Here is a 24,037-nt window from a genome sequence, read left to right as displayed (position 1 = left end):
TTCCATTTTTCCAAAGTTTCAATCTGAGCAACATTTCAATTTGACAGCTCAGACAGGTTTCTTTTCTTCAGGCTTTATTTCAAATGAATATGCAAACATTTGGCAAAGTTTTCACTCTCATTTCCAAGATCAACGTGTTTCAGATAAAAAATAAAGTAATCAAAATATACATTTTGTTACTTTTACTGGTGGTGAGATTCTTTTGGGAGTAATGTTGTAAATTTCACTCTACTTAAAATACCCATGAATATGAATTTATCATAGGAAAAATTACATCTGTAGCAACCGTTTGACCATAAGGCATGTCATTTTTATCGGAGTGAAAACCTTTGAAATACAAGTCAGCAACGAGCAAACATCCAAGAATAATGTCTTGAACAAATGAAATGTAAGTCCAGAAAAAAGCTGTATGTGGTACCCAAACATTTGCATGTGCAAAAATTTAAACAGATCAGGTTTAGCTGTGTATAATAGAAGAGCAGGCTTTATAATCAAGGTAAAATAATAACTACTTTAAATAAAAATGATTCAAACAGTTTACTGTCTGTTAGAAGTACAACATAAGTTGTATCAATGTGTAATAACTTGAAAGAAAGAAGAATACAAAAACACCTCCAGAACCAAGAGTGCTTTCTCCTATCCTTCAAATTATCAGCCAAATGTCCTTGTTTTTCCTTCTTAGGTGTATCTGTTCTAAGAAGACACACATGTTTGTATAATATACCAGCAGTTACAAAACGAGAAAAAAAAAAAAAAAAAATCAAAAATCCCATCTTTATCCCAGCAAAGGAGTTTAAGTCAGAAACACTTGTTGCATCCCAGGCCTCCGTAGATTAACTTAATAATCATCTTCATCATCTGAGTCCATCACTCTCCGTCTGTTGAACTGCAATTACAAAGAGCAAAGCATTTACCAGAATGTGACACTTTACAACAACCCACTCAGGATGAATTACACAGAGTCATATGAGGGATTTTAGTGGAACGTACCGTAACAGTTGTCTTTTTTTCAGTTTGCTGACTGACTTTTTCAAGGATCTCAATCAAGCCTGATTCTGAAATCTGTCAAAAACAAAAAGTATTCACTTGTAAGTAAATTGAAACACCTTAATTACATAAACCCCCTTAAGAATTTTTTGTTTTTTTTTGTTTGGTACCTTTCCTCCTAACTTTCCAAATCGAGCCATTTGTATAAGATAGTTCTCCACTGCGTTTGCCTTGTCAGGCTTCACCAATGCCAGGTTGCTCACTGATAAAGTAAAGATCATCAAAGAAAATATTGTAGTTAAAGAGGCAATGCTCCCAGAACTTTGAATGAAAACATAGCATAGACTTACATCTTGCACGGGCAGACTGGTCTAAAACTTGTGCCAATATTGAGTTCCTCATTTCGGTTTCTCTGCAGAAAAAATAAATAAACATGTGGTCCATAAATGAGCAGAACAACTTTTTAAAGCAACTGAGTTCCACAGCTGTTCTGTCAACTTCGCTATTATATGTAATGCATAAAATATATTTTGTAAACATTAAATGACAATTAGCACCATTTAACAGCTTTATCCATAATTCAGTGCACAGACGGAAGTTGGAAGAGATGGAACTGAAATCTATTTGTCAGTGAGACTACTCTTATCTAAATTTGGTTGCTGTAGAATTGTGGTTTTAAAGGGCCTATACGATGCATGTGAATATTACTTTGGGCACACTAAAGAACGCATTCATTCCTTCGTCTTCTAAACCCGTTTGGGGTCACGGGGCTGCCGGAGCCTATCCCGGCCGCTTGTGGGCTAAGACAGGGGACATCCTGGACAGGACGCCAGTCTGTCGCAGGGCCACAATCACACACCCATGCACACTCACACTCACAGACAATTTAGATTGACCAATTAACCTATGAAGCATGATTTTGTACAGTAGGAGGAAGCCGGAGGAAACACGTGCACTGTGAGACCATGCAAACTCCACACAGGGGGGACGTTGGTGTTTGAACCAGGGGGCAAGAGCGCTAACCACTGGGCCACCATGCAACCCCTAAAGAACACCATTTTTTATTGAATATTAGTTATTTTTGCTAGCTATTTTCCTATCCTCACTAGTCTACGCCAGCTCTAAGAACCCGCTCATTTTAATGCGTGAATGGATCAAAACTAGCCCTTTGGGGTTTCTTTTCATGCGGAATGAACATAATAGTACAGTTAAAAGCTATAAAAAAAATTCTGCTTGGTATAGGCCCTTTAAATAAAACATTTCACCTTTGTTTGGTCTCCTCTTGTTGATTATTTGAAGCATCCTGAAGACACGAGAGAGACCGTAGACATACTTTTAGGTTATATTTCAGTTGATAAGCTTACAAGAATACACATTTTTTTGTTAGAGGAAACAACTGAGTTACTAACTGCAAAACTGTTGCTATATTCTAGACAGAAACCTAAAAAAAGAAGTAAGTATTATATTTTGCAATATTCCTGTTTTTAAGTCTGAACTCATGTAGTTCCCTCAAAACATGGGGACGTATCTATGAACTTTTTCCATTTCTGTGTATCAAATAATCTTTGAGTATTATTGTAGACATTTCTACTTATTTTCCATTAGGTTTAAAAGAGAGTGCATTAAAAAAAAAAAGGACATGACATGACACAAAACATGACTTCACCACTCATGTTTTTGTTTAAAAAAAAAAAAAAAAAACCAATGAAAACCAGTTTGTTTGAAAAGGTCTATGCATATTTCAAGAGAACAAAGTTTATACATCTGCTGCAGACATTAATACTGCTAAAGAGCTCAATTCTAGTATCTTAAAGTGTATTTTTAAGTACTTTGATTTTAAACAAAAGGTTAAAGGCCCGTACACACCGGGACGAATATTCGCCAGCATTTTTCGCCACGTTTTTTGTGTTCACACCCAGGCGATTTTCGCTGACGATGAGCCGAGCGAACATGCAATTTCCTTCCCTGACATTAGATGGCGCTTAATGTAAACAGAAATACTCCTGTACACAAGGTGGCGCTGCGCAACTTTACGCTTCTTAAAGTCGCTTTTCACTCAGAAGAAGAGAGCAAGTATTTACGCGCTTGTCAGAATAATACAAAGAAAACATGAATATTTCAAGCCCCAGTAGCTCCAACTGGTGCTTGGTTCGGGGATATTTTAGAATGTCCGTCATTATTTCTTCGCGGCAGTGTAGACGCTACTTGGCGTCTATCTTCTTCGCTGGTATGTGTGCTCAGCAAGGCAGTTTTGTGTTTGAGCGCCCCCAAGTTGTGTTTTACTGTAACTTCAGAAGCTCCAGACACGTGTGCAAAAGCGCCATTCTCATTGGTCGAATAGATTTCGACGCGACGCGTCGAAAAAAAAAAACGAACCCGAGGCGTTTTTTTTTTTTTTTGACGCTTTGACGCGTGGCGTTTTTTCGCGTCGGTGTGCACACTCTCATTGGTGGCCTTTGTTTAGTCACGAGGCGTTAAACGAAATTCGTCCCGGTGTGAACGGGCCTTAACACTGTTGGCGGTCTGTTGAGGTTCTGGGACTGACAGTGACAACTGGTGGACAAAAATAGCTTAAACTGTTTTTTTTTGCAGAGAGATTACTTTAATGTACTCTAATCTATGAAATCCAGACTGCTCATCTAAAACTGTTGTCTTACAAATACCATAGAAATGATTTATAGCTTTTGGGCATATACACTAATAACACTAATAACATCTGTTTAATAACTTCCTACACAAAAATCTGTTTCATTGGTCATTTCAATACTTTTTTTAAAAAAATATGACGATGAGAATTGTAAATGTAAATTTTAAATGGAAAATTTCCAGTCCCTTACTCGCATTACAACAAAGAAAGGTCTGGTTGCCAAGGCTACACAAATAAAAAAGTCAAATGTGACTAAAGATAAAAAAAAACCTTTCTCTTTTATCTTATTTCAAATAAATGTCTAAAAACGGATAAGGACTGTAATTCTGCAGCACTTAACTGTCATAGTAGTCAAAGGGGTGTGCGCTGTCATAGTGTCACACAGTGTCAACAAGAATAGCACTAGTAACATGCGTTTCTTGCTGTTGTTTCTCATTAAGAAGCATGGTAACTTTTTAAAATCATCATTCATTTTATATGGGAGCAACATGTTTTATCCAGAGAGTGATATGAACAGGAATGATGCAGTGTTCATACTGTTCTCTCTCAGTCAGCTACACTGCTAGCTAAGCTAGCAGCATCCTAACTTTAGCATCTCCTCATCATGTGGTGGCGGAGCCTCGTGCATAAAGCTTACCCCGTGCTTTGCCTGAAGCTCTGCCATTCTCTGGCGCCGTATCGCTTCTAATTCGTCGTCAGCCATGATTTACTGGAATAAGGTTGACGTTAAATTCCGCACTGGGCTGAATTCTCGTTCAGCAGCAACACAATACTCATAGAAGAGGCGAGGCCCTGCCCGACGCAGGAGAGGAGAATCGATTAAAGAAAAGACCCATGGTTCAGGCAAAAGCAATCGAACGCTGACAGGAAATGCATTTATTTTAAAAACATAATAAATGCATTTTCTCAGTAATTTACATGTATGTAAATATTATTATTATTATTATTATTATTATTATTATTATTATTATTATTATTATTATTATTATTATTATTGTTGTTGTTGTTGTTATTGTAAAAAGCACATCGTTGCTGAAAAGGAGTAATTCAATGAGGTGACTGTAGTTATTAAAATTGATAATAATTAATTAATAATAATGTACTTCATGCGGATGAGTGCTGTGAATCATGTACCAATAGGGTTTGAATTAATACTCACTTTAGATATTCTAATTTAAGGTCTTCTTTGTCCTTTTTTATTTATTCTCTACATTGCCGCAACTCTTTTTTTATTTATTTATTGTGAATCCATAGGTGTGAGTGTGAGAGTGCATGGGTGTGTGATTGTGGACGTTCTACCCTGCGACAGACTGGCGACCTGTCCAGGGCATCCCCTGCCTACGCCCAAGTAGCCGGGATAGGCTCCGGCAGCCCCGTGACCCCAAAAGGGACAAAGCGGTACAGAAAATGAATGAATGAATGAATATTGTGAATCTAGAAGAAACGTACTGAAACATTGACAGACCTTATGGGCAACAATGATGAAGATGTTCCTTTCTTCTAATGTTTGTGATTATTGACGTAACAGACACAAAAACTAGATGTGTAGTGAACAGTTTAAAACTCTGTTTTATTGAAAATTATTGGATATTCTATCTTGAATCATTCAAAATGCTGCATAACTTCATTGACAAAAAGTCGGTGAAGTTCTTTCAATGGTTGGCACTTCCATGAATTTCCAGAGATGCCCACTCCGGTGATCCTGATGTCACACAGCGTTGATCTCTAGCTCCCCCTGTAGGTGCTGTACGAGAAACGACTCAGAAGCAGCGGGACATGGTACTTTTGTCCTGGGTCATTTATGGTGAAGACAATCTGCAAAACAAACAATCAGATAAACAAAGACAAAATATGGAGGTTAGATATAACAGAAGTCAGGAAAGGCACAGCAGATATGTCTGGTGACAGCATCACGGCAGGTCACTGTGCTGCTTGTTGGACTTTTCATTTGAAATCCAGCATAAAAAAATAAGGATAAATAAATAAATGGACCGATTTGGTGCTCTATGTCAATGAGGCAGAAATGTAATAAACCATATTTAACCTGTAAAGTAGCAGAGACCACAAAATCTTATCAAATAATTTTGGAACTAGCAGAAAATTAGATGCCAATCTGCTAAAAAAAAACACTTATTTTGCCTATGTAAATAAAGTTTTTTTCCCCCCTTAATTAATCGAATGCATCATTGTAAATAATTTCTTTCTTTTCCAGTTTCCATATGGCTGTGCTACTTGCTTGAAACACTAAGCTTTATGGCCTATTTATTATATTCTGTGGATCTGTTTCTATAAACTTGGAGTTACTAGCAGTTATGCTTTGTGATTTCTTGCTGCTGTTTTGTTGTGCTTTGTAATACGGCCCAATTATAATGACCCTAAGCTCTGTTTTGTGGTTTACTTCCACTTTAGTCAATATGTATACAGGATTTTTTGTTTTTTATTTATCATTTAGGCACACCAAAACATGTGGAATAATAAAATGATAAAATTTGCAGTCACATTAAATGCAATACAAATCTTGAAAAGACCAAGCAGTAGAAGGTGGTCCTGGTAATTCCTCACCTACCTCGACATAAGGGTAAAATGAAGTGTCTCCCAGACTTGCCCAGTACTGAGCAGTCTCAAAATGCAGTTTGTACACACCAGCTGTGAATAGCTCTTTGGTGATGAGACCAGGATATCTCCCGTCAGCATTAGTGATCCTATTGGGAAAACATGTATTTTGGTATTAATGTGCATGACACTATTTTTCAGTGTTTTTTCATGCTGTTCATAAAAAAAAGTTTAGATTATTACCCAGTATTTAATAGCTGCCAGGTTTTTGAGGAAGGATCTTGTCGATAAAGTCTGAGAGTCACATTTGATGCCGGGACTCCCATTGCGACATTCAGCACATGAGTGGTCAGCGGACTCTCTAAGCTGGCCATTGTTGTGATCTGAAGAACAAAAAGCCGGAATCAGAATCAGTTTTTAGGAAATACTCATTTAAAAAATGTTTCTTTACTAATTCCAAATATCAAATAAATTCTATAAATACTTTCAGACAATCACAAAGCCAGTCTAGGATGTCTGCCCACATTGTATTTTAGACACTCTGTGCACATGCAGCGTGGAAGACAGAGTTAAATCCTTAAAGACACAGTTTTTCAGCCTGAAACAGACATAATATGAAATTTAAAAAGATACCAGCTAAATGAAAAACAAAACAAAAGATTTATCTAATTAATTTTAAGGGTGAAATGTAAATGAAAAGTTGTTGTTCAATTTAATTACAATTTTTGTATAAACGACCTGTTCATACCTCACATGATTGTAAACGGAGAGATCTTAATAATTAGTTCAAACAAAAACTAAACGTTTTTTTCTTTAAAAAGTTAATAAAATTTTCTTACCTTATTTTCAGGAGAAATATGACCTTTTAGCTGCTGCAGTCTGAATGTACTCATGCTCGCTAACTTATAAAACCTAAACTATGTCTGCAACTTTCACGGTTGAAAAAAATCAATTATATGGTTTATTCAACATAACCTTTTACTCACATTAATTCCATGAAGTTCTGGACAAGGCTTTATTCATTTAAACATTCAGAGCGCCTGCTCTTATCTCTTTTTTGTCAACAGTGGGCCCGGTTATGCAAGGCCTCATTTTGTCACACTTGGTTTGCAGCACTTTGTACTTTTTGGACACAGATAATCAAAGTGTGTTGCCGTGGCGACGGGCCCTGTCATGGTTAGCACAACAAATGCCTTTGAGACAACAAGGTCTTTGGTTTTAAATGACGTAAGCAAGTGTGACTCCATGACCAATGAAAACCTCAAACATTTGGCATAAATTACCGGTATATAAATGAATAAATTGAAAAATAAGATGACATTTATTATTGCATTGTTTACTTATAACAATTTGATATACGTTTGTACAATGTGCTTTTATTTTCTATGGTTAGATGGTTAGGTAACTCTAAACTGTTTCCTCCTTTGTCCTTTTTGCTTGCTGTCTCGTTGGCATTGATGACTTTCCAGAAAAATCCAGAGCTGGTAGAAAAGCTGGAGGTTGGACCTTTTTTTTTTTTCTCAGACAAACATTATATAATTTTGGGTTTGTCTCAGAAGAAGTTGAAAAATTAGTAAGCAGATTGAAACTTATAAGAGTCCTCCTGAATATTCTGCAGTTCTAATAGTCATTTGCTTGTTTGTGGCTTTTCACATAGCTGGAGTATATTGTGCAATATTTTACAGTATCTTTTAAATGATCCTGCTGTAATCTAAGACTGCAAACGGTCTCATGGACAACATGTCATTCATCAAATACAGTTACACACAATGTGAGTACTAATGAGCACAGCCTAGTGTAGGTCAGAGATCTTTATTAAACCTTCTGAGAAATGACAAAAAAAGAGATGTGATTTCAAAGATATGTATGGTCACATGACCAGAGGGTACATCAACTGGCTCTCCTTTGATTTTGATGCACCAAACAAAGAGATATGTATTCACTAGCTCCTGTTCTGTTACGTTTGGACTATTGCACAGAACGGAAAATTGTGTTGTTTATAAAGAAAGTTAAAAGAAAGTTAAAAGTAGATTTTTCACCTTTTTTTTACAATATTCCCTCCTTTCCTTTTTTTTAAGCTTAATTTACATCAGTTTAATGTAGATTTAAAACACATTACAATATGCTGCTTTTATACATGGTATGAAAATACTTTTACTACAATTACAATGAGCATTTTTAATTAACTTGAATGTAAAATTTAAATAGAAACATGTAACACCATAGAAATTTTGTGTAATAACATCCATTAAGAAAAATAAAAAAAATAAAACCCAAACAAGTAAAAAAAAAAAAAAAAAGCTAAACAATTACAGTAATGTACACAATAATACACAACATTACACAATAAAATGGGCTTTTGCACATTTTTAAATGCCAAACACATGAAGGAAGAGATTGTGAACATTTTCTTCAACACGCTTCAATTTTTTAATGTTGGGATATTTCCTGTACAAATTCATCTAGATAAAAAAGCTTCATGTGCTTAATGACAAACCTTACAATTAAAATACTATGGAGGTTTTTCAGGGTAAAAAATTAGAATAGGAAAAAAAACTTAACGAGAGGTCTTTTTGCAAGTTTGTTTTGACACAAAAAAAACCCTTTAAAATACCATATGCACATGATTCCAGTTAGCCCTATATCTAAAATGGACGTGTCTGTAAGAATTTTCTTTTGCATATGTCCAATGTGTGATGCATTCAATATTTAACAATCATATAAATGAATACAAAACAAATATTTCTCCCCTTTAAAAGAGCTGTAAACAACAGTTAATCTTTCAGAGTTTTTCTTTTAACATTAGCTGCTTTTTCACTCATTGTTAGTCCATGCTCTTCAAAGAAATGTAATTTTTTTATTTCTGTTGTTTTCTGCCTCATTCTTCTGTGTGCACAGAATGTGTGCTTTGTTAACTCAACCTCTCTCTCGTGCACTCCCCATGTCCTCTATCATTATATTTTTACACATGGACTGTACAACATTTCCAAATATTTAAACTGCAATAAATACAACTTTAAATCCTTTCAAAGAGTTTTAAAACTGGGCCCATAATTGATAATTTTTTTGACTATAGGCTTCAGATGAGAAAACAGTTGCTAAAATTGGTTGTTCTGTTGTCTGTTATTGTTTGGGAAATAGTGCTCAAATGCCATTAGGATAACTTTAACCAACTTTTCAAAATAAAATTAGGAAACGAAGGATTAAAAGATAATCCCTAAAGTTGTAACATAGTTATCACAGTTTACTAACCAGATAGGACACCTCTCTCCCACTCCCCTCTATCTCCCTAATGTCCTTTCAGAACAACCTGATTTATTCTTGTCAGTTTCATGTGCAGGTGGAAGTGACAGTTTAAGCTGCGTCAGTGTTTCAATGTCATGTATAATCCAGTTTCAATAATGCAATAAAATTGACTCTACCATCTGATTTGATTTTCCTGCAATAAGCCTCTGAATTAGATGTTAACCAGAAGGTCTCTTCCTCCATGTTTGGCACTTTATCCACTTCGGCTCTAATATTTCTCCTTCATATTTCTTCATCAGGATCAGTGTGGTTGCTCATCTGTAACAAAAAATAAATGCATAAACATATAGGAATATCAATGATCAGTTGGATTTTACACCTAAATGGTTTGTGGGTAAATGTTTGGTGGCACTGCAAGAAATTCCTCTCAGAATTATTAGGGAACAAATGCAGGCCACAAATAAATGGGGGGGGGGGGGGGGGGACCACTAAAAGTCCCACTCCTATGATATTTTGATCTCTTTTCAAAGCGTTCCCAGTGGTCTTCTGATTATGATTCTACCTTTTCTAAGTAAAATCAAAGACTTGTGTCGTTTTCTAGGACATAGTTTCTGCAGAGCAGCAGTAGTTCATCAGAAATTCAGAGTTGTGGGTGGAACTGTTGACGCGGAGTAAGCCCGCCCCTACTTCCCATCAACCGTCTCAAAACCTCTCACACCCCCAACCTAACATTAGCGGTGCAACAAAAATGATGAGCAATATTGGAGCTATGCAGCCGTACAGTTTTGATCGAGATGTCGAGCTGCGAGGATCACATAATTTGTTGACAGCGTAATTTGTGTGAATTTGGAAGTTTGTCACTGCTGGACTATTTAATGTATTAATTGTTTGGACTGTATGGATGGGAAACCTGCAGAAGAAGGAAATAAATAATTCGCAACGAAGCAGAAGTTTGGACTTTTACTGGAACGCGTGTCTGACAGAGAAGCCGGAGCTTAGCCCACGGTGGCCCTCAACGCTGTTTGGCCACAACATAAGGTCCACCTAACATGGCTGCACCTCAGTCCACTTTGAACTGTATGTGTGTATTTCTGTTGTATGTCTGATCTGATCAGAACGACATTTTGAACATCAGTTGTGCATATGACAATAAATCAGATTCGGATCTATTTGACTGCAAGTGGATGCATCAGAATGGAGTGGAGCGGGGTGCTTGCCGTTGTAGTTTCTACATCACAAATAAAATCTTTTTCCAGTTGCATTTTTTGTCTGCTCCTGAGTCACAACAGTCTGAACAAAGAAATAATCAGAAATGCAATTTTAATCTTAATTTTCTTTATATATGTCCTTGAGAAAAATGCCACAAGAACATGTTATAAGTACAGCAAACATGATTTTCATTGGAGTTGTTCTTAAAAGACTTTACTACCAACTACAACACCTTTAATCACGTGAATTGAATAAAGAAATGCATTTCCAAAATGCATACCATGATGTGCTCATCGTCTCGCATGCTGAGGTCAGGGCTGCCTTTGTAGATCCGGTGACGGGAACTAGGTGGGGACAGGGAGGAGACTGAATGCTCGGGGCTGCTGGCAGATACAACATAAGGTGAGCCAGCCGAACTGTCCTCTCTCAGGGGAGAACCTAGAACACGGGAAGAAATAAGTCTGGAGTTAAAAAGCATAAGCTTGAAAGGAAAAGTTCTCCTGACCTCGTATCTGATAAGAGACACAACACAAGAGTGGGAGTGACAGGATTGAAGGACAGATGTGGAGATAGTAAGGAAGCGGGGTCAAAGACAGATCTGGATGGAGAGAGCCAGGAGAACTTGAGGGGAGATAAATTAATATCATGATGAGAGCTATTAATCGATGGAGGTCATGTGTGGTGGACACTGGAAACAACGCACTCAAACCACTAAGGACTCTGGACACATTCTCTTGCTTAACATATCGTATACCTTAGGTGCATTTAACTAAAGCTATTACAAGGACTTCAAGGTTAAAGCCTTGTCTTCAGTTAACAGCACTTTTGCAAAGCACTTAATAAGGACGTGGAGCTCACAGGAGGATGGAGAGCACCAGCTCAGTGTTGTTAACTGCGTTTCAGTTTATGATCTGTTTAATTAAGGCTGCAGTTCAAAGAGTTTCCTCACGTCGGGTAATAAAGCTTTGTCCTTGTCAGTCCCTGCTGCTTTTTAGGCAAGTGAAATGAAATGCAAATGTCCACATGAGGGCAGCAGCAGGACTTGGCTTTTACCCACAAGGGGCGCTTTAAGCAAAGAGTTTGCTCAGCATGTTTTATTTTGCTCAAAGCACAGAAACAAAACGCTCAAAAGACTTCTACTCCAGATGACACTGCAGTGCTTGCAATGTCTTTACTGAAGGAAAATATAAACATGATTTGATCTGTCCATGCACACAAACCCAACCCACCATTACCTGCAGGACAGATTTGGATTGGGATGGGACTAGAGGAACTAATCAAGGGTTAAAAAAGAGGTGCATCTCTATGGGTCTGTCTTAAAATGATTTTTGATGCACAGATTATCCATCATCTGATCTCACACTCATCTGTCTTGACTGTCTTTCTGAATGAGTGTCTCACCTTTGTGGTCATTCCTCTGTGAGTCCATCCTGTCAAGACTGTCAAGAAGCCCATCGATCTGTGTCTTTATCAGAGTCAGCTCCTTTTTAATCACCTGCAACTCCTCCATTCCCACTGCAGGGACAGAGGGAAACACTCTCAGTCTAGGACATTATCAGAGCCTGAATGTAGTTTCTCTCAACACCCACTCCTACTGTCAGCACTGGTTATTTACAATGATGATTGAATCAGACAAAAATAACTGCATTCACTCTCATACTTTAGGAGTTTAGAAGATTAATTAAGCAGCTCAAGAATCAAAACAGAAAACCTGACGGAGTCTAATGTTACAGAATACAATGAAAACGGTTTTGACTATTTGCTTTTTATTATATTTTAACAAATAATTTAATGTAAAAATTCATTTTTTTAAGAGTCAGAATTTGTGGTGTTTGATTTTGTGGGAAGTCAATCTCAACTCTGATTATTTGCCATCACGATGAAGCTTCTTATATTTCTTATCCTACTTTTCTCAGTTGTCAAAATTGTTTGACAACTAAAGGCTAAAGGTATTTAAAAAAATGAAGTATTTGGATAAGCAATTGAAAATAAGATATGAGGGGAAAGCAGTAAACTAATTGACAAAAAAAAGAAAAGCAAAATTGTTAGGATTACTGATTTTCACACCATTTCCTTCTTTTGGAAACAGTTTTAAAATGATTTTTCATATCATTACTGTCATCTCACAAGGAGGTCATTGTTTAAAAGGCCATCTGGAGCCTCTCTGTTGAGAGATATTCTTTCTCAGATTGCACTTTTTTTAATGCAGATTCTGCTGACTGTCGATATTGGGTTGACGAGTGTTTCTAAATTTTCTGAAAATCTTTAACTCTAAATTGTCCCCCATGACAGCTGGCAAAGCCTATAGACTTAGAATGCTCTGAAAAAGATCCAGCTAAAAATAAAAATGTTGGAGTAATTATTTTTTGCTTGGTTGTGTTTCATCTCTCTTTTTGTGTTGGTGCCCAGTTGACTAACCTTTTTTTGGGGGGAAATTTTTAAACTGCAACTTCCTGTTTATTCTTTTGAGATTTGTTCTAAGTGTTTCTTACCAGTTGTTTTACTGCTTTTGCTAATTGTTTTGGACTATTTATCCTTCCTAAATTTCTGTTGTCCCTACAGTATATCGGGCCCATGCTGTTAAATAAATGCTGTGGTTAAACGCTTTTACTGACAGTTACCAACATAGCTGTTTGTAAGTTTTATTCAACTGGTCACCTCCGTTGGGAACATGCATTATGGACATTTAGCTCAATCGCAAAAAAAACAAACAAGAAAAAGCACCTTAAAGTCAAACCTTAAAAGTTTTCCCAGTGGTATTTTATTTATGATTTTTTAGGGCCACCAAAAAAAAGTAAAATTAAATTTACGAGAAAAAATCTTGTAAATTTAGGAGAAAAAAACTCATAGATTTACGAGATTAGAGTGGAAGTGAGCATACAGTGCAGCAGCAAGTGAACGCCGCGCAGCAGCAGAGCAGACAGACCAAACTCAATTGAACAGGTGAGCTGAATGTTTATTGATAATGTTCCAAATGTTTGGAAGCTCATTTGTTTAACCCATGTGCTATCTTAGATGACCCCAACTTTACATTGACGTGTTATTCCTACCATGACAAAGGTGGATAAAGGTGAAAAGATTTCATGTAATCCATGGACACCAGTGAAGATCATAAATCACTGAAGAAAAAAGGTTCAGCGCACTGTCTAGTAGGATAGCACAAGGGTTACATTAACGATTTATTGATGTTTTATTTATTGATGGTTGGTTTGCAGGATCTCTAAAGCCCCTTGATGAAGCCGTTGGTGTTCCTGCAGCTGTCCACTTGAATCCTTTCTTCCTCCACCAAAGACAAGATCTCTACGTTTGTGTGATGCTTCCGTCTGAGGAGGAACACTTTTTGGCATTTTCAACGTTCTTATGCTAATTTTAACAAACTATTTTCATTCATCTTTGTTGTTTTATGTTGAAACGGGACGTTTCATCTGGAGGAGGGGACGTATGTAACACTGTTTACTTCCGCATTGGTGTTCGGATGACAGGTTCATGACGTAAGGTGACAAATGAACTTCAGGGTGTGTGAATGAAAAGGAGAATAAAGGCTGCAGCGGTCCTCTACACCCAATCGTGTCTCTGAGCTCCTTATTTCACATATGAAACTCCGCTTTACCGACACCGAACCCCGGAAAGCCGGCTATACTGACAATAGTTTGATTGTGAGTCACCAAAAGGTTCAGAATCTATTTGTTTTTTAAACATATCCAAAAATAAAGCTTCACAAAAGGCTCCACACATTTCATTTTCAAACTAGGCTCCGATAAACGGACAACTTTGGGGATTTTTCCTCGTTAATCTATGACTTTTTTCGCGTAAATTTATGAGATCTCGTAAATTTATTAGATAAAATCTCGTAATTTAACAGTAATGACTTTCTTTCTCGTAAATTTACGACTTAAAAGTTGTAATAAAGAAAAATTTTTTTTTTGCAAACTGGCCCTAAAACTCTGTCGTAATGATTATGCTGTATTAATCCCAAATAAAAAAAACAACTGTGTTGTTTTCTCAGACACACAGCGGAGCGGCAAGAGTTCATTAGAAATTCGCCTCTGAGTTGTGGGTGGGACTGTTGGAGTGGAGTAAGAGGACTAAGCCCAACAATCCCAACCTAACATTACCAGTGAAACAAAAGCGGTGAGCAATGTTGGAGCTTTCCAACTGTCCAGTTTTGAGCCAGATGTCATCTTAGACGGGAAAGACAAAGACGTACTATTTGGAGCAGAGCAGTGAGCTTGTGGTCCACCAACTGTAGGTTTTATGCCCTAAATAAAATCTTTTCCCATGACATTTTTTCATCTGCTCCTGCTTCACAATGATTTAGATAAAGAAATACTCAGAAATCCAACTTTAAGCCTTATTTTCTTTATATAGTTCCTCCATCATGAGAAACAGGCCAGAAGAACCTGTTAAAAACACAGTTTTCATTGGAGTGGTTCTTTAAAACTTAGTTTGATGTCAAAAATATTTTCAAGCAGATGTCAATTTTGTTTCAGTACTTCTTCCCTCAACGACAGAGGTAAGTAGCATATATTTTTTGAATAGTTGAGTTCTAACTGGTTTGACTAAGTTTCCAAAATATTTATAAATAAAAAAGAAAATCTTTAATACATGGTTTTACCACTTAAACATAAGAGGGGAAAAAAGATCATCTGTGAGGTAAAAACCTACCAGAAGAGTAAAAAGACTTTAGGCCAGATCTATTTGTTTCGACTTTGCATCTGACTTTGCATCCGACTTTGCATCCTGTTGAAGCAGCAAGCAGATGTTTATGAAGTGGATATTAATTAACTGTAATTGGAAGTAAACTCTCTCTCACACACCGGGAACTGCTTCAGTGATCATAAGCCACAATTAGTTAAAAGAGTCCATTTGCTTTCAGTTCTGTTCATGTCGTGTGGCTGTTTGGATTTCAAAATGTAATTTACATCTAAACATGGTTGCATTCTTTGCAATCTGCAGCCAGTAGCTATCTTGATGGCGTATCTACCAGTTTCCTTTGTTATTGATGAAGCCTTTGGAACATAAACTTGTTCTATCTAAACTTTGATGCTACTTATCTTGTGAGGATCGATCCTTTGCTTGGTTCTGTAGTTATTTATGTAATGTTTTATGTCTAAAGCATGTTTATTAATTTTCTGTATCTTTAACTTTCATTCTACCTTGACACCTCCCTCGGCAATGCGGATTCAAGTGACCACTTCCAATGAAAAGTCTCTATAAACATGTGTACATGTGCGTTTCATCAAAGCGTTGCTACGCAAGTTATTGCAACCATTTTGGGGCTCTACATATAAAGCACTCGGGCAATGAACGCATGTTGAAAGTTAAACCAGTTGAACTTTGACCAATCAGGGACTCAGATGTGGTAGTGGCAAATGGATGAAGTCCCTTTTAATTCACAGATGTGCCAACTGTTGGTAAATTGAGCATTGAGGAGAATTTAATAATTCAAGCCATACAAGCCATATTTATATGACACCAAGTCTTTCATATGTTGGAATTGAACTGTGAAAGAAATAGCCTGGAGCAAAACGCAACGCTTCAACATTTCAAACCAAGCCTCTTTCAACTATGGGTTAATATCAGGTAGCGACAGTCCAGTGTGAACACCGTATGCTAAAAACGTATCATTATTGCAATATCAAGCTGTGTAATATGAATATCGCTAAAGTCAGCAAAAATTGCGATAAATGGTAATCCTAAATCTGGCTTATGTGTCTTATGGCAGCTTGAAGTATTTAACCAACCAGATAAATCCCTTTATACATTTGACCAATCGAAGAACACCTTTTATGTTAGATGCTGGCCTCCTATGTTAACGAGTCTCACTGAAGTGTAATTTGTTATCCTATTTAAATTAAACTGTTGCAGTGAAATGGAAATGATGTATTTAGTTGTTTTTCTATTTGTCCATGTATCGCAAGTTTTATCGTCATCGCAATATTTATCACTAATACCGCAAATTGCGAGTTTTCCTCATATCGTGCAGGTAGCCCTAGTACGTATCATCATATGTTCACACTGTTTCTTTCGTTAATTAGCTCAGTTGCTCTGTGTTTCTTAATTATCCTCAGATTATTTAGGAGCTCTAATTACACCCTTTGCCAGGTCTTGCTGTCTTCACCTGTTAAGTTAAAAATTAGATTTTTGGTTTGAAATCCACAATCACCTTTTCTGACTGACTCACACAATTGTAGTAATTATGGGTAATTTGTGCACTTGAGCAACATTTGAAGCCCAGTTTTCTTATTGGTCTTATTTTTAGTATATGTTTAACACAGGTTTTAGACAACTAAGCACAAAAGCACACAATTATGAACATGCAGCATATAATTCGCAATGTATTCAGGCTGAGCCACAAATTTAACAACAGCCTTTTTACTAAAAGACTTTCTGTACAGACACCCCTGTGCAGGAGAGGAACAAATGACAGAACGAGGGGTCCAAAACCTTAAAAAAGCAAAACAAAGCTAACAATAAAATAAGTCATAAAAATAAAGTTTAGTTCAAATTCAGAAGGGATTTGTACAAATATGCATCCAGTTCATGACAGAACCTTAAATGTGAAAAAGGAAATCTGTCTAACACAAGAGAGTCTCAGCTTCTATTTGTTTGCTTAGCTGCTGGACAGGATAAATAAATAAATAAAACAGATAAATCTTTAAACACAATTTTGTTTTCATTTGTTGAGTTCTTAAATATTCATCCAATTGAAAATTTTCTGTAACAACTGCTGATGCATGTGGTTAAGGAGAAAAAATTGCTCAAAAGTGCGTTCAGCAGTTCAAGAGTTTTATTATTGTCAAAAAACTGGGGTTAGAAGGAAATTTCTGCTTGTTATTTTGTTTAATTTCCTAAAATGAAGAATGAGTACAGATAAAATTTACACTGGTCCTGTCCTTTTTAAAGCAAATTTAAAAAATATGGATCACAAAATGTTTATTTTTTTCTTGGTATAAGTGAAAAAATCTGCCAATGGAACTGATGGAGTTTTTCTTGTTAAGATTAATGAAATAAGTTGTGATGTTCTGTCCTTTTTAAAAATGAAATTAAGTCTAAAAATGAGCTATAAACACTGTTTTTATAAGGTATTTTTGGCTCCTCTCTCTTTGTGTGGGGTGGGGGGCCTAAGGGGTTGGGGCTTTGAGACGGGCCCAATGCTGGGGGGTGCTGTTTGACCAATCGGGAGCCAGTCTACCAGCTGTCCCTGACTTACCCTCTTCCTCATATAATCAATTAGTAGAGCGATGCGATGGTATATTATTAAGGTATTTTCCTTAGGTAATTTGAAATATGTCTAAAAATGGTGCTGCTTAAAACAGGGGTTTTATATTTTAAAGTAGGCATATTTATACACTTTTCCCTTAAATCTATTCTATTTTAAGCGCTATAACAGTCCAACTATTCTCATTTAGACTATAATCATAACACATTTTACAATACATTTATCTTAAAAACTAAATGTGAATTATTAGTCACATATTCAGGATTTATTGTCTTAAAACAAGTCATTACACGTTACAAAAATGCTACAGATAAGTTAGCCTTGTCATACTGTAATGGGATATTAAAACTAGACACAAATACTGTGTGAGATTTGATGTTATTGCAGTGTGCATCCACTATAAAGTCCAACAGACAAAGAATGAACACATAGGTGGGAATCTGTGTGAAAAAGCATTCTATTGATGCACAACAAACTATTTCCAAACGGCTTTTAAAGTGATTCGATGACATTGAGATTTTGCCCTTTTTGTTGCTTCACCTTTTCAATTGTTTTTTTTAATCTTATCCTGAGTGAGACACAAAGCTCTTGCAAGTGGGGGAAAACAAAGGCAGACATTTGGATAATTGAAAGCAATTAATTTCAAGCTTGTATGAACTTGAACACCCAAGCACAACAGCGGAGACAATGTGAAAGTCGGGGAAAGCTCAGTGATGATGCAGAATTTGGTGGTCAGCGGAACATAATTTGTGGTATTCTGCTGAGGAAATGAAAAGGCTCTCAGCCATGGCTTCCACAATAATACTATTTCAGAAATGTGGAATGGCAGTTTTTTTAATGTTGCTATTAATAAAAGGATACAGACTGTTTTGAGTTTTAAAAACCAGCAGACAACCAGATTAAGCAACTTGTGTTACTTAAGAGTTCGATCTAATATGTGTCTTGCACTAATTTTTAGTATCAAAACATTGTTAAAATATATATATCAAGCATATAAGTAAATAAAAAGTGTGCAAAAGATAGGCAAAACTATGCTTACAGTTGTCCTCAAAGAAAATCCAAATTTCTAGCCTTAAAAAACATTTGTTGCTTTGATATTTACCTTTGTCAAACATTTATAGCAAAACACATAAAATATGTTAGACCACCACTGTTTGTTTGATTAAATATGATGTTTTGAAAAACAAATCAGATAAGTATCCACTTTACTGAAGCCCTAGGCCACAATTCTGTCATGACCACCCTAAAAATGCACAACAACCTTCTGCATAACAATATTATAGAGCAGTCAAAACTGAATCTTTACCATTTTACTTACACTTATTAGCGTTTGAACAGGAGGAATGAGATCTGGAGTTTTTGGAGTTGTTTCTGTCCCGGAAGCGTCTGTTCCCAGAGGAGTAGGAGGAGGAGCGGGATCTCTTGGCCAGACTGGGTCCCTGATGTACAGGTGAGAGGGAAACTGGAACACGCTGGTAGTCATGCGACCTGCAAATGATATGGACAGTTTTGGAGAAATTCTACATTTATAACATTAGCAAGCTATGTCTCCAGCTAAACACATTAAACTGAGCAGGTGAACAGATAGCTCAAAAGATGTTTTGCAGTGATAAAAGTTGCAATTTGAAATCAAATTTTTACGTAAATATAGACAATAAGGGTCTTTACAAAAAAAAAACTTATTGAAAAGTATTAATAAAAAGTAAATTATTAGACTGCCATTGGTATTGGAAAGTTTAAATGACACTATTTTATAATACATTAGAAAAAAATCTAAACTGAATAGGAGAACCGATGGAAGTAAAACGACCTAAAAGTTGTTAGTTATACCTTAAAAATTGATCAAAAGCATAATTTTAATGACCAAACTCCACTTCAGGAGAAAAATACTCTTTTGAATAATTTAATTACGATTATGTTGTTTTTAGCCAAAATAAAAAAATAAACAAACATAGTTTTTTAGGATATAGTTTCTGCAAAGCCAGAGTAGTTAATTAGAATTTCACCTCTGAGTTTTGGATGGTACGGTTGGCATGGAGTAAGCCCACCCCCATTTCCCGTTGTCCATCCGTTTACATGCTGTCCCTTTAGCTTACAGCCTTACACCCCCAATCTAACATTACAGATGCAACAAAAATGGTGAGGAATATTGGAGCTATCCAGTTGGACAGTTTTGAGGCAGATGCCAGCTCTGACGAGGAAAACTAAGACGTACATGGATCTATAAGCGGATGCATCAGAATAGAGGGGAGCAGGGAGTCCACGTCACACCCTCAAGCTTTTCCCAACTGCATTTTTTTCTTCTGATTGACAACAATTTAAATAAAGAAATACTCGGAAATGCAATTTTAATGAGAAAAATGGCACAAGAACATGTTAAAAACACCCAAATCACAATTTTCATCAGAGTGTGTCTTTAAACAAGTCAGAAGTCATAACATGTTACAATTTTAACAGTCTTATTTTAGTTTTTTTTTTGAGGGACCATCTCCTCCAATGCCTCCTTCATGTGGATAGCTCCATGTCTATATCAGTCACTAAATGTAATTGGTTCTGTCAGGAACAATCAATAGCCCCCCAGTATGCTTGCAGTGCCACAGACGGACAGCCTTTCTGTAGTCAATCTCTACTCTATGGTGGCTACAGAAATTACATTTGAGCATGACCTTTTCCGCACAAATAGAGGTGATGTTGGGACTGCAAAAGACGATGACCTTAACACCCACCCTGACCAGATGAAGCCATGCCTTTAGTTCTTAGTCAATACATTATTTATAGATGCTTTTTATAGTCGTAGTAACCAAGAAGACAATAGAAGAACACCAATTTAGCTAAAGTTTTGACATGTTTTCATTTGGTGAACTCTAATCCAATCTAATCAATCCGAGCTCCGAGCTCCAATCAATCCGAGCTCCTCAGAGTCTGTGTATCTCTGTATCAGCGATAGTCTGAGCAAAGCTTATGCAAAGCTGGAGGAGTGGAAGCTCCTCTGTTGTATAAACTACATGGTGACATCAGGAAGACAGACTGTCAGCGGCACAGCCTCAGAGTTCAGCAGCAGAGGAGATGTGGGGATTGAGCTGTTAGCTGTTCATTTACACACAGCCTGCTTTTCTGGAGAGTTTTTCTCTTAATGGCGCCTTCAGTTGGGTCTTTCCAGTGATTTCTAGTATGCAGGATTGTACGCACAGACTGTGCATCTCTTGCCTGTCAGAATTACACTCATTGATCAGAGGATCACATGTGGATGAAGTGTATTAGGTCACCATAAGTGTATGTGGCTTAGAGGCTTGGAGTGGTGCCTGCACGGAGACACAAAGACCAAAGCCTTATGGGAGTTGAGTCTTTTAGAACAGCCTGCAGGAGAACACATAACCAGGAGATGTCACACTGGCTTTGAAGTGAATACCAGAGAACGGACGCTCAGACAATGAGAGACCGGAGACAAGGGTGGTTTACAAAACAGCTTGTGTGTATGTGTGGGAGTTTTTGTCTTTGTGGATTGGACCCCACGCGGAAAGCAGCTTTGTCAGCTCCAGTTGTTATCTCAGTGCTGAAAGACACTGTTACTTTTGTCTTTGAACAAAGAGGTGTGCGGACAAAAACGCTCATTTCTCTCTGCCCCACATATTGATAAGCGCAAGTGGCACACTTAGATACCTAAACACACAGGTGTACACACACGCACACAGAGATATCACTGACTTTAATTCAAAGGAAAATTTCTGCAGAAAAATATAAATGATCAATTTCTTTCCCCAAGCGGCTGTCAATGATAGCAAGCAGCAAGGGGAGTACTATGCCACTGAGCTTCTTCTTCTTCCACTTTCGGCTTCTCCCATCAGGGGTCGCCACAGCGAACGAGTCGCATGGTAAATTTGGCAATGTTTTACGCCGGATGCCCTTCCTGACGCAACCTTCTCAAACCGGGCTTGGAACCGGCAGAGGTAGAGAAGGGAACAGGGAGGAGCCTGGAGTCGAACCCGGGTTTCACGGACGGAAGGCGCCGCAAACCAGCACGAGCTAAACTGGCTCCCTTATGCCACTGAGCTAAAAAACAAATTGAAAATCATTGATGTGTGTTCCCAACTGAACAAAGACGGAAAATTGCAGAGCAAGAAAAAACAGGTACTGTGTGAGAAAGGTAACTGTCCGTCGTCATTCCGATGTGATGAGCAGTGTAGTTATGTGTTTGGCCCAGGGGAAAGTGGTCCCAGAGCACATCAGTGGAGGACTTATAATACAGAGATGGCTCCCTGCCTTGTTTACCTGACGACAGCTGGCAGAAGCAAACTTTCGTCCAGATTTTTCATTTTGTAAATCCCCCCCGGAACCCTGTCTACTGCGCAGGAATCCCCTTTAGTGCTGTTCAAGTGAAAGGTGCGCATTCCTTGTGTGCTCTGTGCTTGCAGCCTAAATGTTAGAAATGAGGAAATAGGAGCATAGTTTGTGTGGACATCCTATGAGTGTCCTATGGGCACTTACGTATCACCTGTAAACCCCATGCCTACAGCATTTGTGTGCGGTCAGGAAGGAGCCAGACCTAGAGTGCAGCATAAGGGCACCTGAACAACATTGTCACCCGTACGTCATAAGTGGGTGTAACTTGCAATCGCCTTAGAAAAACTTTACGTCACACTTACCACACACACGATAATAGCCAGTTCCATTTTCTGCAGCTGCACCTGGCTACGACCCTCCTCAGGCCCGGACAACCCAAAAACCCGCGGCACCTGTTCGGGTCGAGCCCCGTACGGGTGCATGCGACTATGGCATTAACTTGAAACATTACATAGAAACTTGGTGCAGCTGCTAGTGATGAAAATATATTTTGAAATCATAGTTTCAGGAAAAAAAATACATTTTTGGGGTTTAAACTTGAAGTATTTAACAAACCAGATAAAAAAAACAGCCTCAAAGAACATCAGAATCATAAGATATTGCAATAACATTTTTTACCTGGGATATGTTTTCTTCGGGCCCATATATTTGTGCTAATGCAAAAATATTGGTGTAGAACATGATCATTTTAGAAAACAGAGGAGAAGCACGAGTGTTATTAGGACGTTACTCAGACTCCCATAGTAAATATTGGACACTCTAATTAAAAATATATTACAAATCTCTCATCTGGAGTCTCACTAAGGTGCAACATTCCAAAACATTTGGTAGAAGAACAAGATCTTCTTATCATAGCACTAAAAGCTGCCTCTAAAGTTGTCAGAAAAAAAAGTCTCCAAGATTCTGGACAACCACACTTTCACTCTCTCCTGTGGGGAAAACTCTGACAACTAAGAAGGACATTTTGACATTTTAACGACCATAAACAAATCACTGTCTGCATTTGTACACACCTTTTATTACATTATTTTGTGTCTGTTGTTCTTCCTGCCAAAAACAAATCAAACCGTCCCTCTGTCCATAATAAAAGGAAGTAAAATTACTGCTATAACTCAAACTTAATTATCTTAACTTCATAACCAAGCCATTAAAAGGAAAGCTAATCACATCAAAGCTGATTTCATTTGGCCCCTTGATATTTTTCTGAGTTCCCACCATCTGATTACCATAATAAAATCCCTCTGGCCAGTGTAACTGCTCACCAAAACCCTTTTATTGCAGCATGTTAAATTATTATCATAATAAAAATTTCCCACTTCTATTAATTCTTTATTACTAGAAAACATAAAAATAAAGTTAACAAACAGTTTTGTAATTTGTCCTATTTGTTATCTCAATTTAGCAATAAATGAACCTCAAATACTTTCTTCTGACATTGGTGTATTGTTAAATTGTCCGATAGATTTGCTTTCGTGTCCAATGTTTGGTGTTGTTGCTATACGTTGAGTCAAGATGCAGGTCATTTTCTGTCATGAGTCCTAGTTTTCCTTAGTTTTAATCCTCCCACTGGAAAAAGTCTGCAGTGCTGATCAAACAGCTGTTTAATCCTGATAATGTAACTAATGACCGCTGAATGAAGACTCATCTTATACACAAAGAATAGACATTACTCTCTTTAAATAAAGGGTTAGATTAAAAAAGCTACTCAACAGATTTGGAAAACTGTATATGCTTTGTTTAAAGTTGAAAAGCTATGGTTAATAAAAAATTCTTGAAGAGGCCTATGATCAAAAATAATCCATTTATATATATATACTTTAGTTTATAAATTA

At 37.1% G+C, this 24,037-nt stretch overlaps 3 protein-coding genes across 6 annotated transcripts in view; all 3 read right to left on the bottom strand.

The window, feature by feature from the left end:
- Positions 1-57: 57 nt before the first annotated feature.
- On the bottom strand, positions 58-4,467 carry pdcd5 (programmed cell death 5). The gene is made up of 6 exons (XM_023953504.2): positions 4,272-4,467; positions 2,253-2,290; positions 1,338-1,399; positions 1,158-1,249; positions 991-1,062; positions 58-886 (listed from the first exon to the last, which is right to left on the bottom strand). Exons 1-6 carry the CDS (start codon positions 4,335-4,337, stop codon positions 839-841), a joined length of 378 nt encoding a protein of 125 aa, XP_023809272.1. The 5' UTR covers positions 4,338-4,467; the 3' UTR covers positions 58-838.
- A 716-nt stretch (positions 4,468-5,183) lies between these two features.
- On the bottom strand, positions 5,184-7,301 carry uraha (urate (5-hydroxyiso-) hydrolase a). Of its 4 annotated transcripts, none has more exons than XM_011491726.4 (5): positions 7,027-7,167; positions 6,712-6,785; positions 6,431-6,570; positions 6,201-6,336; positions 5,184-5,449 (listed from the first exon to the last, which is right to left on the bottom strand). In XM_011491726.4, the coding sequence occupies exons 2-5, from the start codon at positions 6,736-6,738 to the stop codon at positions 5,360-5,362; spliced, it is 393 nt and encodes a 130-aa protein (XP_011490028.1). In that variant the 5' UTR covers positions 6,739-6,785; positions 7,027-7,167; the 3' UTR covers positions 5,184-5,359. The 4 variants fall into 4 exon arrangements, with proteins under 4 accessions (XP_011490028.1, XP_004067257.1, XP_011490033.1 ...); XM_004067209.5 differs by having other exon boundaries at positions 6,672-6,785; positions 7,027-7,094; XM_011491731.4 differs by lacking the exons at positions 6,712-6,785; positions 7,027-7,167 and adding an exon at positions 7,174-7,301.
- A 682-nt stretch (positions 7,302-7,983) lies between these two features.
- si:dkey-234i14.2 (RNA-binding Raly-like protein) overlaps positions 7,984-24,037 on the bottom strand; it is a 52,485-nt gene continuing 36,431 nt past the window's right edge. The window contains exons 5-8 of the mRNA XM_020714551.3: positions 19,183-19,352; positions 12,044-12,157; positions 10,923-11,080; positions 7,984-9,751 (exon numbers count right to left, since the gene is read on the bottom strand). Coding sequence (XP_020570210.1) covers positions 9,716-9,751; positions 10,923-11,080; positions 12,044-12,157; positions 19,183-19,352 — 478 coding nt within the window. The 3' untranslated portion in view covers positions 7,984-9,715. The remainder of the gene's footprint in view (positions 9,752-10,922; positions 11,081-12,043; positions 12,158-19,182; positions 19,353-24,037) is intronic.

This window comes from Oryzias latipes, chromosome 3 (assembly GCF_053564925.1).
Source record: "Oryzias latipes strain Hd-rR chromosome 3, Olatipes_Hd-rR_3.1".
NCBI lineage: Eukaryota > Metazoa > Chordata > Actinopteri > Beloniformes > Adrianichthyidae > Oryzias > Oryzias latipes.
Note: the sequence above shows the minus strand (reverse complement) of the source record. Positions and strands in the feature narration are given on the sequence as shown.

Coding starts and splice junctions, on each gene's coding strand:
- pdcd5 (XM_023953504.2), bottom strand. CDS start 4,337: ATGGCTGACGACGAATTAGAAGCGATACGGCGCCAGAGAATGGCAGAG. Junction 1,400..2,252: donor CAAGAGGAGACCAAACAAAG/GTGAAATGTTTT, acceptor TTTTTTCTGCAG/AGAAACCGAAATGAGGAACT. Junction 1,063..1,157: donor TTGGAAAGTTAGGAGGAAAG/GTACCAAACAAA, acceptor TGTTTTTGACAG/ATTTCAGAATCAGGCTTGAT.
- uraha (XM_004067208.5), bottom strand. CDS start 7,080: ATGAGTACATTCAGACTGCAGCAGCTAAAAGGTCATATTTCTCCTGAA. Junction 6,571..7,026: donor ATATTTCTCCTGAAAATAAG/GTAAGAAAATTT, acceptor TTTGTTCTTCAG/ATCACAACAATGGCCAGCTT. Junction 5,450..6,200: donor CATTTTACCCTTATGTCGAG/GTAGGTGAGGAA, acceptor TTTGTTTTGCAG/ATTGTCTTCACCATAAATGA.